This window comes from Pseudorca crassidens, chromosome 19 (assembly GCF_039906515.1).
Source record: "Pseudorca crassidens isolate mPseCra1 chromosome 19, mPseCra1.hap1, whole genome shotgun sequence".
Classification (NCBI taxonomy): Eukaryota; Metazoa; Chordata; class Mammalia; order Artiodactyla; family Delphinidae; genus Pseudorca; species Pseudorca crassidens.
In genome coordinates, this window is record NC_090314.1 from 4,749,409 (window position 1) to 4,765,235 (window position 15,827).

Here is a 15,827-nt window from a genome sequence, read left to right on the forward strand (position 1 = left end):
GCTTCCCGGGAGACAAGCATCACCCCTCGCTGTGCAGACGGGCTTCCTGTGTCCTTCCTATGTTGTCCCACGTAACATTAAAAACAGGCACTTGAGAGTTGAGATTTAATAAAATTAATAATTGTTACTGCTTCATCAAGACACTCTTATGGGAAACTGGCTCCCTTTATTTAAGTGCCAAGTGCCTGGTGGGGAAAAGTACAGTGACCCCTGGCACAGTGTGTCCAGATTCCTGCTAGGGGGTCACCATCGCTTTTGCATCATCAATGCAAATATTCACATAGTGAAAAAGACAATTCACGTCTTAGTGTTACTACGAAAATAGTTTTGACCTTGCAGACCTTCTGAAAGGGTCTCAGGACACTTGAGCAACCTGTGAGCTGCTGGACCTGGGTTGCGATATCTACCTCAACGTCAGCCTCTTGCCGCCAGCAGGTAGGGACCCCTTCAGCCCCTAAGGCATGGGGGGCCTTGGTTGCGATTCTGGGCAGATGAGCCCAGGAAGACCACGAGCTGGGCCTGGTCCATTTAAAGCAAACTTTCTCTTTTCTTCTCCAGCATCTCCTGGGCAACGCTCCCTGGTTGGGACCCTTCCCTGGGAAAAGCTCACGCACGTCGGGTGGGGCAGACAGGGCCAGGACCCAGCCGCGATAAGGCCGAGTTGGATGCTGTGTGAGGATGTGCTTGGGGGACTCAGGGGGACCGGACATCAGGGAGGGTCTTGGAGGAGGGGGAGGAGTGAGTCTTCGAAGGGGAAGGGCTTCCTGAGGCAGAGTGTAGGGGGGAAGTCTGCAGAACCCCACAGGGGAAGAGTGTGGGGAGGCGGAGCTAAGGGTCTAGGGTTCCAAGGTCTTGGAGGCTGGGTCAGCCAGGGCGTTCAGTGCTAAATAAGGAATTTGGATTTTATTCAGCAGACCACAGGGAGGTAATGAATGATATAAGTGATTCTATATTTAAGGCAAGCCCCAATTTTCCTAAAGAAAAAATTAAAAAAAAAAAAAAAAGGGTATCGTGCTTCCCTGGTGGCGCAGTGGTTGGGAGTCCACCTGCCGATGCAGGGGACACGGGTTCGTGGTGCCCCGGTCCGGGAAGATCCCACATGCCGCGGAGTGGCTGGGCCCGTGAGCCATGCCCGCTGAGCCTGCGCATCCGGAGCCTGTGCTCCGCAACGGGAGAGGCCACAACAGTGAGAGGCCTGCGTACCGCAAAAAAAAAAAAAAAAAAGTAAGGTATCAATCTGAGTTTAAAGTTTTTGGAATGTTGACAAAATAGTCAGATGTCTAGTTATAATATCTAATTTATTTAGTTACACATGCATATTTAAAATAACATTATATACAAGAATACATCAGTACAAAATATTGCTTTTTTTCCCCATCTCACATTTCAAGTAACAATGTTATTCACACTATATGTGCATCTGGGACACCAAAGTCTTCATCACGATAGAGCTACGGTTTCTCCAAGTGTTTCTGCTTGTATCTAAGTTGTTTACGACGCATGAGACACGTGTCCCACACTGGTACTGGGAAGACTAACCCAAGTCCCACATCAGCACGGTCCTCCCCAGCCCCCGCTTGTCATCCTTATAACAAAACTACTCACTTATTGCTTTTGAACTTGCTCTCTGACGCTGGTTTACAAAGCCCAACTCTAGTAACAGTGAGGGGAAAACCCCTGGGATCACTCGCAAGCTTCTTCTCACTCCTCTTTCAACCCATTCCAATAGGAGGCATCTGTAACCCTGCAAAACTTGCATGGCTGGAGGTTGCCAGGGGCTGAAATGTGAGGGGAAACCAGAGGTAGAGCAGTTGCAGGAGATGACAGTCTGGCCATGGGTGTGACTGGAGAGCCCCAGGCGGGGTCGCCATCATGGACAGTGCAGTTTGCTGGGGTAGGGGTGAGAAAGGGATGAAAGCTCCGAAGAAAGAGCCAGAGTGGGCCGGGGCAGGACCCCGCAGGGGCTTCCCGGGACGACCCACCCCGTGTCCCCCACCTCTTGTCTGATGAAAAGCTTTAGCCTCCTAGGCCTTCCCCGAGGTCCAAAGAGCAGATTTAATCAGAGAAGTGAGAAAATGCAAAACCAAAGGGAAACAGTCAAACAGAACAAAATAAGAATAGTTTAGCCATAGAACAAAGCCAAAAGACCTTTAGTTCCTCAAGGGCTATAGATAACATCCTGAGCCATATCCTTGAGCCGTTTTGCAGATACTGAAACCCCCACCAGGTGGAAGAAGTTAGCTGCCTGCTGACCACCAGCACGCAGACCCCAGACAGGTTGGAACCAGAAGGCTGATGACTGGGATTCTTGAGCCACCACCCTGTTACCACACCTCCAGCCAATCAGAGAATTGTGCACAAGCTTATCACACACCCCTTGACCTTTTCCCTCACCCTGTCTTTAAAACCCTTCCCTGAAAGCCCTGTGTCTTTAGAGCAAGAGCTGCCAGTTCTTTGCTTGGGGTTCTACAATAAATGCTGCACTTTCCTTCACCCTGTGTCAGTGGCTTGGCCATGCTGTGCGCAGGTGAGTGGACCCGAGCTGGGTAAGAAGATAAGAGGACAGCCTCCTCAGGCAGTAACAGAGGATGTGGAGTGCAGACATGGCAGGGCTGGGCCAGCAGTGGGCAGTCATGGGCGATGCTGATGTGGAGTCCTGGTCCATTTGGGGGAGGGGAGGGGAGGGGAGGGTACAGTCTTGAGGGAAGAAACAGTGGGCATGTTCCAGGGCAAGACTGCAATCAGGAGTCCACGAACGTCGGGTCCACCTAGGCTGCCCCCAGCAGGTCACTCACCCCAGCAATGCGTCAGGGTTTGTTTCCTAGGCAGCAAGGAGGGTGGGCAGTGTCTGCTCTGGGGACACGCCCACAGCTGGCCCCCAGGAAGCGTGTGCTGAAGGGAGAAGACAGAGGAAGGGGAACAAGGCACCCGAGCCCTGCGGGAGGGACCTGAAAAGAGGCAGCAATGGAGAGGGGGCAGGAGAGGCCTGGTCAGGGCCTCAGGGGCAGGTGGCATCGAGGACCTGGGGGACAAGTTGGAAGGAAGTGGACCAGGCAGGATTGGTGCAAAAGCTTCCACCGGGACCCTGGTGTGACCCACCAGCCCGGACTCAGCCCTGAAGGGAGGATACGTGCACTGTCCCCAGCAAATGCACTGGGGGCTGAGGCTGGTCTAGGCCTCTTCCAAGCCGCACCCCCGGGGGAGACACCTGCCTGGACGGCCTCAGACCTGCCCAGGCAATGAGACAGCGGGTTGGCGTCTGGGTCCCCTTGGCTTTGACAAATACCTGAATACTGATAAAGGATTTATGTGCCTGAGTGAATGAGTAATAGATCTCAAATTACACTTCTGTGGTCCAATAAAAGGGAATGAAAACATGTGTTTCCCAATTTACAGGAGAGGTTCTAAGGCCGTGATTCTCAAGTGTGGTCTCGTGAGCAGCAGCAGCTGGGAATTTGCTAAAATCCACATTCTCAGGCTCCACCCTAGACCTACCAACTCAGAAACTGTGGGCAGGGGGGAGGGGTGGAGGCCCAGCAATCCATCTTAACATGTTCTGCAGGGGATCCTGATGCACACGCAAGTGTTAAGAACCGCTGCTTTGAGCTAATGGAATGTTTTTAATGGCTGCCTGGACTTGATTCCCCTGGAGAATTCCTTTGCCTCCAGAGCCTCAGTCTCCTCATTTACAACGAGGGAAAAGTACACACTTAGAAGACTGTCACACGGGTTACCTGAGAGAGGCCGGCACACGGCAAGTACACAAGTGCTGGTTATTCTCGTGAAAGGAGAACTCGGGAGGGGCTGATCACCTCTTGGCATCAGCTCAGTAGGGAGCTGGGTTTTCCAAGCTTGGGGTTTTTATATCACCTGCGTGTAATAACTCTACATTGGTCCCCTTGTTTCTAGCTTCTAAGGCTCCACATTTTCCGGAGCTCTACAGAGAGCCCCACGGGGCTGTGGCTGCTCCTAGGCCCACCCGAATCAGAGAGCAGCCTGAAGGGCCCGGGGTCAAGGTGCCCACCCCTCGCTGTCAGCCAGGTGACGGCGAGGAAATGGAGCCGCACAGCCACCGGCCCTCTGGGGGCACGTGGAAGGGCGCGGGCAAGAGGTCACTAAACCTGGTGACCTCTGCCAGGAAGGGCTTTGGGAGGGTGTTAAATCACTGGCTCAAATGGCTGTCTTGGGGCTTCCCTGGTGGCGCAGTGGTTGAGGGTCCGCCTGCCGATGCAGGGGGACACAGGTTCGTGCCCCGGTCCGGGAAGATCCCACATGCCACGGAGCGGCTGGGCCCGTGAGCCATGGGTGCTGAGCCTGCGAGTCCGGAGCCTGTGCTCCGCAACGGGAGAGGCCACAGCAGTGAGAGGCCCGTGTACCGCAAAAAAAAAATTAAAAAAAAACAAAGGGCTGTCTTGAGTGAAAAATACCAGCACCCACTTCAGATGAAGCTCCAACCTCTACCTCCTCGGTAGAATGGAAGCTCCAGGGGGCCCAGAGGTTTTTACCCCTTCCTGCGTCCCTGCACCATCAACACTTTGTAGGTGAACATCTGCTAACCCGGCAGCTCTCTCATTAGAAAGAACAAAGGGCCCTTTGCCAAGACGGGGAGCTCTGCTTGGTCTGGAGGCCCAGCTCGAGCCGTTCCATGAGGTGCCCGCAGGTGGGGTTCTTACCGGGATGGAGGTGGAGGCCGGCTTGGGATCATTTCGGGCTAAGCCTGGCGGCTACTCAAGATCGGGGAGTCAGGCGTCCGAGGAAACGCCACTGTCACAACCCTCACTTGCTCCTTGGCAAATGGCAGCTGTCTTTGGCTGAATGGAAGCCACTCTATCCGGGCACCTGCCCGCCCACCGCCGACAGGGTCCAGCCACCCCTGCCTGGGCTCACGAGTGCTCCCTCGGGGGCAGCTGAAGAGCAGCCCCGTGGGTGCCCCATCGTGCCCGGGCAGTGCGCCAGCCAGAGCAGGCAGCGTGGAGGGACCAGACGAGGAAACACCCGTTGGCATGAACCACGAAGCGGGAAGAGCTCCAACTCCGACTGACAGGCAGCAGACGGGCTTTCCTCCGTGGTCACGAACGCCCTCCAGGCTTTTGCTGGCCCTTTCCACCCACCCCCCGAGTCCGCGTAGGACCCCACTTCCTACTCTTGAGCCCAAGCAGAGGCCTCCGTGGCGTCCCAGGGCTCATCTGCAGAGGGCCCCACACAGCAGCTGTCCTGGTGGGTCTTTGAAGCTGTAACCTTGAACGTCCTGCTGGAACTTACTCCTACTTCCGGCCCCAGCCAAAGGCCAGACACCTTGCCTAGTACGTAGAAATGGTCAGCACTTACAAAGTTTGTGATAATCATTGCCCTCCCTCATTTGAAGTTTTTATCACTCATTAACAGAAATGCCCTTCTATTTCTGGGTATTATTGTAGGTGCTGAAAGTGGGAATGGTGTTTATCCTTCAGAAGGAAGTTGGGAAGCGTGCAAAGGCCCTGGTCCAGAAGGTGACCATCCGACAAAAGGCCAAAGACCTGCCCTTTTCCCAGGCCTGAGTAACTCCCCCCTGGAAAAATGAGGGAGTGTCTTTTAGTTCCGTGAGTTTAGGATTCCATTTTGAGAGAATATACAAAATGACCAAGGAAGGTTTACTGAAGAAAAATTCTCCAGAATTCACCAGTATTTTGCAAACATGCTGAGCACATGCGATCATTAGTGATTACATCAATCTGGTAGTACTGTAGTCAAGGTCCTTTTGGTTGTGCAAAGGAAAAACTCCCTTGAGACTGACTTTTAAAAAGCCAAAGTGCATCCTAAGGATACCCGAGGAATTGATGGAGTCCACGGCAAGGATGCAGGACTAGAGCCAGAAACCTTCACCACCTCCAGGCTACAAGGCGGCTGCTCTCACCCACTTGCTCTCGTGTCTGTCATTTCTGCTTGTACAGATCTCTGCTCGTCCACGTGGCACCAGCTCAGGGGTCCTGACTTGCAAGTGCCCCATACGTGCTATCACCCCAGACAGGGACTGGGATGTCTCCTGCCCTTTGCAAAATTCTTTGGATAAAGAATGTTCCTGGGCCTGTTTGGATCGGGAGAAGATCAACCCTGGTCTGATCAACTGGTGTGCGGGGGAGGGGAGGGACGAGGTCCTTGTGTACAAAAGGCCCCACAGCACGGTAATGAGAGAGGCGCCCACCGCTTCAGCAGTGCTTAGCTATCAGTACTTAAAACGAAGACGCCTGTACTGCTCTATTCAGAGCGACCTTCCCCTCCAAGTGCTTACTGAACTAGCCAGAGCTTCAGAAACGCAAATGACCGGCATTTTACAAACTTGTACTGAAGCTGAAACCCAAGCAGAAAAGGTTACAAAAAGTTGCTCCCTGTTTTACTGCCCTTCACTGGGCTAGGTTGGTACTTGTTTTTTTAATTTTCATCACATCTTACATGAGTGATGAAGACACGCCCAGTTACAAAAGGTACCCCCCTTTTCACTGACTTTTTTTTTTTTTAACAATATGCATTGATGTCAACATCGTGATAAACCTGGATGTTCAGTTGATTCACTGCACCTATAAAAACCCTGCCAGGGAATCCTATTTTGTGGGCACACCACACAGAGCCTGGCACTCGAGGTCAGATGATTCCAATCCTAATCTGAAAATAAGCGCAAGGAGCTCCGTGAGAGCATATGTCTCGTCTGGCTACCAGTTTCAGGCCACACTTTGCTTCTGTGTCCTACAGTGGGCGGGGCAGAAAAAGTAACCCAGTCTCAAACTTGCTATTCTTTTCCTTTTAAGAACCTTACAACTACCGACATCTCTAGCTCCGAAGCACACAACGCACACAAAGACATGACTGGACAGTATCTTAACTGAAAGCACTAGTTTAAATAGCCTAGAGTCTTACGGAAAATGTTATTTCAAACCATGCAGAGGCAGCAAGAGTCACCCAAAACCACAGTTTATTCTATGACCTTTATATTGCTTTTCTGTTATTTAAAGGTTGAAGCAAAGTGAAGTGGATGGAAATATTCTGTTAAAAGAACAAAGTGAGTCAATCACAGCATATGCATCTAGTAACACCTCAGGTCTATGCCATACGCTCCAAACACAAGGCTGAGTCCAGGAGTGGCTCATGTTCTGGGTTCTTGTAAAGCAAATGGAAATATTGGGAAGAATCAACACATCCCAACAGAGGAGCCATAAATGCCCTGAAAGCAGAAAGTTGACACAATTTTAAATATAATTCATATATATATATTTTAAAATCAAACACAATTAAATAGAATATGGTTTAAGTACATGAATACTTCACTTTAGAAGAATAACAGAGGTGGTACATAGTACCAAAAACTCATACACAGCCTTTCTGCTTCTTCTGTTGATGAAACAGTGCATGTCTATACAACCAAATATTGCAGTGGAATAAATTCTCTGTTCATTCAAGACTTTCTCAAGGACAGAGGTGATAATTATATATTCATATGTGTATATATGTATTTTTTGCAAAGTCTGAGCAAAAGCAGTAACACCTAAGAGAACGTTCTTTCCCTCCAACAGTCCGTGTGGTGAGGCAGCACTGGCACCGCCTGCATGGAGTGTGCTGGCCGACAGGGCGGCCTCGCCCATGGCAGCGAGGTCCAGACCCTGAAGCTGACCAAGTGGAAGTGCAGGGAGGGGCCTCTCGTTACCCCACAGACAGAAGAAAAAGGCCACAACCTGCACATCTCCCAGCGCAGAGCAAAGAAGAGGAGAGAGTCAGAACTGAGTGCCTCTCTGTCTCAACACCTGCCCGCCCACCTTCTTTAAAAACTCTACAATCTGGGAATAAACATTTTGTTCAAGGAACCACAGGGGAAAACTGGAGTGATGGCTGTTGCACATCCCTTTCCACAAGTACTCTGAGGGGAGGTGACGTCACCGGAGCCCAGAATCTCGGAGGAGCAAGTCCTACCACTTGCAGTGCAGAGGCTCGCCCTTCCGGCAGCGAGGGAGCTGGTTTTAAGAGTACTGCGTCTCAGGAGCAATTAAAACGTGAAAACCATACACTGTCACCAAAGGGGAGGACAACGTCACCAAGACTTGACTCACGGCCCGTGAGCTTCCTCCCAAACTGATGCCTCTGTGCAGACCCCGCTCCCCGGAAGAAAAGCCACCTGCTGGCGCCGCACTGCCTGGCTCCTGAGGGGCCGACTCACCTGCCTGTTCAGGAGACCAAGCGAGGCCCCTCTGGTACCTGCTGTCTGATGCTGTTGGGGTGGGTCACCGCCAAGGGAGGTGCATCAAATACCGGCTCTACGCCTCTGCGTCTCCCATGGCGTGTGGCCCCTGCCTATCCCAGTGGAGTAACACTCTTCCACACATGGGTTATTGCCATTGGAAAACTAGTAATTCTCTAGTAATGTAAACAACACCACTCTGTCTCTACAACCTTCACTGTGTGATCAACATGTGCAGATGTGTCTATGCGACACTCTGCCGACGGTGGAAGTCTAGGATTGTCTGCCATTCTTTCTTGGGAACAACAGTGAGAAGAAATACAGTGCTCTGTTTTCACTGGCTGTGGGGAAGAATCCAACCAAAGGAAAAAAGTTCTCCTATTTTCCAAAAGCAGATTTCCTTTATCTCAGGTCTTGAGTCATAGCTGATGAAAGAAAGGAAAAGAAAAAGGTAAGGTACATTTCTACAACCAGTGACACATTACCATCACAGATTAAGGAAGAAGGGCACCAACACTTACACTTGGTGAGCGCCTACTACATACCAGCGCTCATGACAGCCAGGACCCGACTACAATCACGGGAGGTAAAATGCCCTAATTATCTTCATTTACAGCTGAGTGAATGGAAGCCTAAGGAGGCCAAGCAACCCACCTGAAGGTTATATAACGAGGACTGGCACCCAGACTTGCTTTTATCTTTCCGTTTTGGCAACAGATATTAGAACGAAACATCTACTTTTTGACAGATAATTCTGCTTCTAGGAATTAACTCTAAAGCATACTCATAAGAGAGGGCAAAGACTTACATACACATTCATCAAAGTATTGTTTGTAACAGGGAACGATCCCAAACGACCTAAGTGACCATCCACAGGGGATTCATTAGATGAAGACAGAGCCATAATATGGAATGCGCCAAAGCCTTTAGAAAGAAAACAGAGAGCTTTGATCTTCTGGCCTCCTAAGACCAAGCTTCTGAGGCTGAGTCCTCTTTTTCACTGCACTGGGGAGGAAACAAACATCACAGAAGACATGGTCCCTGCTATTTGTGAGATGGGACATAAACACATGAAACAATTCAGTAATGCTGTGAGGTCATTTACATTAAATGCCCAAGTGCTTTCTATAGACAAATGTAGAGTAGGTGATTCAAAGCAGAGAGGTATCCACAGGGGTTAAAGAGGGGTTGGGTACTCCTTTGTGGGTGCAGGACTTCTCACATTCACACATTCATGGAATGAGAATTACAGGGGATCTTATGAGATTTTCTTGTCCAACTTCTCTGATCTACTGATAAGGAAATGAAGGGACCAGAGAAAATTAACTTGCAAAAGGTCACACATACTAAAAATGGACTGAACGAGGTCTGCCGGCCTACTGCTTTTTCCATACCAATACACTGCTGATTCCTAAAGGACAGGCAGGACAATCATCTTGGCCAGCCAAAGAGAAGGTCTAGCAAGGTTAAACGCAAAATGTATCTGTGTATCTTAGAAATGAAAAGCATATGGTAATAAAATCTGAACACACAACTCCAATGAAAAGCCTTAAGTTTAAACATCTGCTTTCCAAAATGGTTTCTAAAGAACATTTTCATATTGTCAAACATTTGATCATCAACATGACAATGGGGAAGCACAAAAATAACTACCTTGCACTTCTTTATACACCTTTACCATGTTATTTGCTATTCTGGGTTTGACTGAGCCAGTGAATATAGGCAAAAATTATCACCCTTACATAGAAAAGAGGATAGAGTCTGCAAAAGTAAACAGAGTTTTGGTATGAATCAGCTCAGTGAAAAGTTCAAAATTAAACCAAGCTCTGGTAATAACAGAGTAAAAAGTTGGCTACAAAGATAGCAAGGAAAGGTGATGCTGGACCCAAATCTAAGTTCACGCCTCCATCTGAACATAGGTAACTAACACAGGTAACTAACATAGTGTTCCTAACTCCTGATAAAGTAGACAGAAGAGTTTAACACCTTCACAAAGAGTCTGAGCAGAGGTTCTCCTATCACATGAAGTCTTTGTGAGTCAACTCAAGTTACAGAAAGCAAAGGTGGTGGAGGAACTGGGAGTCTTTGCCTGAAGAGATAACTGGGGGCGCTAAGGGGCTGCCTCCAATTTGCTGGGTTATTTGTGTGGCTCTTGTGGGCACAGCTGGTGAAGCCATAGAAAAACAGAGTATTCAGTTGGGGGCAAGTCAGAATTTCCTAATAATTACTGTTGTTGACCTCCAGGTAAAGATGGCAGATTGATCACATCCATTCAATTCACTCCTTCCTAAAGTAGTACTTAAAAAAAAAATAACCCAGAGAGTCCGCCTGCCGATGCAGGGGACGCGGGTTCGTGCCCCGGTCCGGGAGGATCCCACATACCGCGGAGCGGCTGGACCCGTGAGCCATGGCCGCTGGACCTGCGCGTCCGGAGCCTGTGCTCCGCAACGGGAGAGGCCACAACAGTGAGAGGCCCGTGTACCGCAAAACAAACAAACAAAAAACCAAACAAAAAAACCAAAGTCACATGAAAGGGAAAAGTGAGAGAAGAGGCAACAACAAAATGGAAGAGTGTAAATGACTTAGTAGATCCAAAAAAAAAAAAGTAATCGAGATTTATCTTTATTACTTCCTTCTTTCTGCTTTCTTTGGGTTTCATTTACTCATTTTCTAGTTTCTTAAGATAGAAGACTGTGACTTTTCCTCTTTTCTAATATAAATATTTAATGCTATAAATTTACCTATAAGAACTGCTTTAGCAGTATCCCACAAATATAGTTGTCCCTTAGTAATGGTGGGGGATTGGTTCCAGGACCCCTGCAGATACCGAAATCCGAGAATGCTCAAGTGCCTTCCATAAAATGGCACAGTATTTGCATGTAACCTACACACCTCATCCTGTGTATCTGAAATCACCTCTAGCTTACTTATAATACCTAATTCAATGCAAATGCTATGTAAATAGTTGCCAGGCCATGGCAAATTCAAGTTCTTCTTTTTGGAACTTCATGGAAATTTTTTTTTTTTAATATATTTTTGATTCGTGGCTGGTTGAATCCATGGATGTGAAACCTTCAGATGTGGAGCCCACGAATAGGGAGGGCAGATTCTACTATGTTGTGTTTTCAGTCCAAAATATTTTCTAATATTCCTTTTGATTTCTTCTTTGACTAATGGGTTACTCAGAAGTATGTTAATTTCAAAATATTTGGGGATTTTCCACATATCTTTCTTTCTCTTTTATTTTTTTTTGGCTGTGCCACACAGCTTGTGAGATCCTAGCTCCCCGACCAGGGACTGAACCCAGGCCCTCAGCAGTGAATGCCCAGAATCCTAACCACAGGACAGCAGGGAATTCCCTCCATATATCTTTCTGTTACTGATTTCTTGTTTAATTCCTTTATGGTCAGAGAAGAAACTGTATGCTTTCAATCCTTTAAAATTCATTGAAAGCTTACAGTTTGTCCTCCCTACACTTTGGAAACTGCTTCCAGGAAGTGAACTAGGGATCATCTCAATGTTACCTTCCTTTCAAGGATTAAAGTCCTCTACTGCGTGTTGTCTAATATCTGGAAATAGCTGTTTCATTTAGTTTGTCAGTTTTCTAGTTGTTTATAATGAGAGGGCGATTCCTATAGCAGTTAACACTTCAACGGCAGAAGCAGAAGCTCCCTTATGTCCTTTTAGATTTTTGTGTCTCTGGGATCTAATTCTCCTCAGTTTTACACACGCTAGATCAGAACACAAATCATCCTTACCTTTGTGGACTTCTCTAACGGCTGATCACACTGTGCCTGCTGCATAACATCACTGACTATCATTTTAGCAATCTTCCAAGCTAGCTCTTCCTGGGCCTATAAAAGTAATTAAACTGTTGATGATGGTTATTTACTAGAAGAATAAGCAAACATTATTAATGTTCTAAACACTCCTGTATATGCATATCATTTCTACTTATTTGGGAAGAAGCACGTCCCCACGTATGAAAGGACCCAGGCCACCCTCTGGTCGTGATATATTAACATGCTCTTCACTGTCTGTCCGGCATCGTGACTACTTTCCTGTTAGGTGGTCAAAACAAAACACCTCTCTTTTTCCACTCTCATCTTTCAATGTACTTAACTATTCAAAAAGCAAGCCTCTACTTCTGAAAGTATAACAGACAGTGAGGGAGGAGACACTGAGCTTTTGTTTCTACACTGTTACTGGTGCCTCTGCTGATTAATGGAACCTTGACTGCTTGGACATTTTTCACTGGCCAGACTCTGGACTGAGGATACCTCCACTGCCTCTACCAGGCAACTGTGAGATGCTACGGAGGGCCAACCCCTTCTTGTTATCTCCTAGATAAGGAAGCAGCGATGTACCATGCTGCTTAAGCAAGGGAACTAAGGAAAGAGAAAACTCGAAACCTTGCTTAGAGTAAGTGTCCCTTATAAACAGGAATCTGTTTACACTAAAAGCAGAATTTACCTCATCAGTATTTCCTTGCACCCATTTCTTCATAGCTTGAGAGAACATGGATCCTAGTAAACAAAGCCAAAGTTGAATGTAGACCTCATGCATAATTTTACATTAAAAAATGCTCTTATGTAAACATCTATTTCCCAGCTTTTAAAAGATATTCTTTTTTTAAAAGATGTATCTTTTTTAAAAGATACTATTTTTGGGGTACAACCTCACCCCAAAATTAAGGAATATTACCATTAATAAAAACTGATTATATTGGCTCCATAGCAGAGTATTTAACTTGCAAATATTATGGTTTGAAAAACTTTGAAAAGCTGTTTTAGAGCTCTAGATGTTTCTTCTATTCTCCTCACTTGATGAAAGAAACTATCATCTAGTGTTAAATCTGCAGTAAACATTCAAAGATCAAATAAAACCATGACCAGGATCTGGTCTTGAGATAAGAATCTAGCAATCCATCAGGAGATGTCATGTATATAAATCTTTTGGATCAGCTCCTATACAAAAGGGCTTCCAGTGCAGATTATGCTGCTACATGCTGGATCTCTGGTCTGTGTAAATTTGCTGGGTAAGATCAGAGTTTTAAACAGCCATGCTCTGTCCAGGCCATAATACACCTCAACTTCCCAGGAGACACACAAGTCTATCTACATCTGTACTCTAGATGCTGAGGAGTCACCAAGGACGTAGGCTAGCCTCTATTTCCAGGTATAAAATACACAGCTTATCCTTTCATTAATACATATAGGCTCACATCCTAACTTTGCCTTAAACCAAGTGGTTGGTAGATTATTTCTTAGGCAAGATCCTGATTAGTTCAATGACTGGGATACGCTATAGTAAACTGCAGCATTCATGAAAAAAAACAAAACCTGGATCCTTTCCCCTTATATATTTTTATTTTATTTATTTTTTAAAACAATGGCTTTCTTTTTTATAAAATTATTATTACAAATTTATTATTTATCTATTTATTTTTGGCTGTGTTGGGTCTTCGTTGCTGTGCACGGGCTTTCTCTAGTTGCATCGAGCTGGGGCTACTCTTAATTGCGGCACGTGGGCTTCTCATTGTGGTAGCTTCTCTTGCTGCGGAGCACGGGCTGTAGGCGTGCGGGCTTCAGTAGTTGCAGCACGTGGGCTCAGCAGTTGTGGCTCGCAGGCTCTAAAGCGCAGGCTCAGCAGCTGTGGCACACGGGCTCAGGTGCTCCGCGGCATGTGGGATCTTCCCAGACCAGGGCTCGAACCCGTGTCCCCTGCCTTGGCAGGCGGATTCTTAACCACTGAGCCACCAGGGAAGCCCAATGTTTTGTATTATTAGCTAAAAGTTTGAACACTGATCTAGTTAAATTTTATAGCCAAGCAGAGCCAGCAGGGCCACAACATTACATACTCTGCCTATAGTCTCACCCCTGCCGCAATGCTCTGTCCTCGGGCTCCCCTGCAGTCACCCTGTTGGCAGCGTACTTGTGAACACTTCCTCCTCCTCTTCTAATGCCCTCTAATGTCTTTGACTCCTGTGCATCCCTGCCCCCTTTAACAAGGAGCTTCATCAGGATTCCATTCCGTTCAGCACTTTCTCTCTGGGGCATCTCATCCCCTCCTGTGGCTTTAACTTCCTTCAAAATGCAAATAACTCAAAAACTTGTCATTGGGTGTCAAACCAATACTTACAAATTGTCCTAAGGCACCTCAAACATGACATGTTCCGAGTTGAGCTCTTCTATCTCCCATGTACTCTTTTTCTTGTAGCCTCTATCTCAGAAATTAATTTAATCCTCTGTTAAAAATTAACATCATAATGCTTCATCTAGAGAACCGATATTAGAAAACTCATCTGCTTTCCTCATCTGCTCTCCGTAGGAAATCTGTCGCCAAATTCCACCTTGGATGTAGTCTCCTGAATTCCCCCTTGGAAGTCTTATAAATCTGACCTTCTAGTTCCTGCTACCACTACCTATCCTCGGATCCTCTTTTTCTTCTATCTACATTACTAGCAAATTATACTACCTGACTACTACCTGAATCTCTGATACCAGTCTCTCCCCAACTCCAATTCATTCGCAGACTACAGCCAGAAAAATGCATCTCACTGCACTCTGATTAGAAATCTCTGGTGCTCAACAGACAGTACCGCAGGCTTCTTAGTATGACATGCGCGGGCTTTCACAGCGTACACGCGGCTCTATCTCCCACCACTGCACCGGTGCACGAGGAGACTGCCACTGCAGGGACTACCTTCTCACAACATCCTCTACAATTCCTTCTTGTTACACCTTCTCCTAGATGATGTGAAGGTAACTTTTAAAATTACCTTGCTTGCCCTGAAAGCAAAGTTCTCACATTCTCAGAAGCTTCTGAGATACACCCGCCTCAAAACATAGCCCTTTCTTCTGTGCTCTACTATCAGAGCTTTAAAATCCAAAATGAAACTACAGGTTGGTAAATGACAAACATTCTTCGCAGCTGCCCTCAGCAAGGAGATGAAGGGGGACGAAGCAGAGCTGAACTGCAAACAAACGTGGTGTTCTGAACCAAAGCTCGAGGCTGCGCTCTATCTGCTCTGTGATCCGTAACGAGTTACCATTTCCCTGATCCTCAACTTCTTCACCTGTAGAAGAAGGAGGCGGTACCCACAGATGTATCATCTACGATTCGAATGAGCCAGGGCTTAGTCCCCCGTTCCGCTCAGGTGTCTACTCAAAATGCTACTTCCTCAGTGAGACCTTTCCTGACAACCACTTCTAAGACTGCACTACCCACCACTCTTCCAGTCCCTCACTCTGCTTATTTGTCTGTGTATAAACACAGACAGACAGACACACACACTGTATTTATCTGTTTACTGTCCCTCCACTATAACGTTAGTTCCATGAGGGCAGGAATCTTATTTTCTTCCCAGTATTTAGAGCAGTAGATGCATATAGTAGGCACTCAAATGTTAGAATGAATGAACAAACGAATAATATGAAGAGACTGAATGAATAGAATAAGCAGAGACAGTGATTTGGGGAAAAGTTTTTTGTACATCTTACCTTCATCTTTACTCATATATCTTTAACATATCTTAATTCATATAATACAAAAACAAACTGCAAACACCCAACACCTATTCTCTGGAGCAGCAGCACCTTATGAGCTGTCAAAGGAATAAGAC

The 15,827-nt window shown here is 47.0% G+C and overlaps 2 protein-coding genes and 1 long non-coding RNA gene across 9 annotated transcripts in view; 1 reads left to right on the forward strand and 2 right to left on the reverse strand.

Moving 5' to 3' along the window:
- LOC137212250 (multidrug and toxin extrusion protein 2-like) overlaps positions 1 to 15,827 on the forward strand; it is a 352,581-nt gene that overhangs the window by 250,567 nt on the left and 86,187 nt on the right. The window lies entirely within an intron of this gene.
- Positions 1,280 to 15,827, reverse strand: part of LOC137212254 (uncharacterized) — a 317,962-nt gene continuing 303,414 nt past the window's right edge. The window contains exon 2 of the long non-coding RNA XR_010937413.1: positions 1,280 to 4,221. This is a non-coding gene — a long non-coding RNA (uncharacterized lncRNA). The remainder of the gene's footprint in view (positions 4,222 to 15,827) is intronic.
- AKAP10 (A-kinase anchoring protein 10) overlaps positions 6,930 to 15,827 on the reverse strand; it is a 54,374-nt gene continuing 45,476 nt past the window's right edge. For 6 of the 7 annotated variants that reach the window (XM_067715426.1, XM_067715423.1, XM_067715422.1 and 3 more), the window contains 3 exons: positions 12,677 to 12,729; positions 11,962 to 12,057; positions 6,930 to 7,195 (listed from right to left, as the gene is read on the reverse strand). In XM_067715426.1, the coding sequence (XP_067571527.1) occupies positions 7,163 to 7,195; positions 11,962 to 12,057; positions 12,677 to 12,729 (182 nt within the window). In that variant the 3' untranslated portion in view covers positions 6,930 to 7,162. Of the gene's footprint in view, positions 8,629 to 11,961; positions 12,058 to 12,676; positions 12,730 to 15,827 lie in introns of all 7 variants that reach the window. The other variant, XM_067715419.1, reaches the window with a different exon arrangement.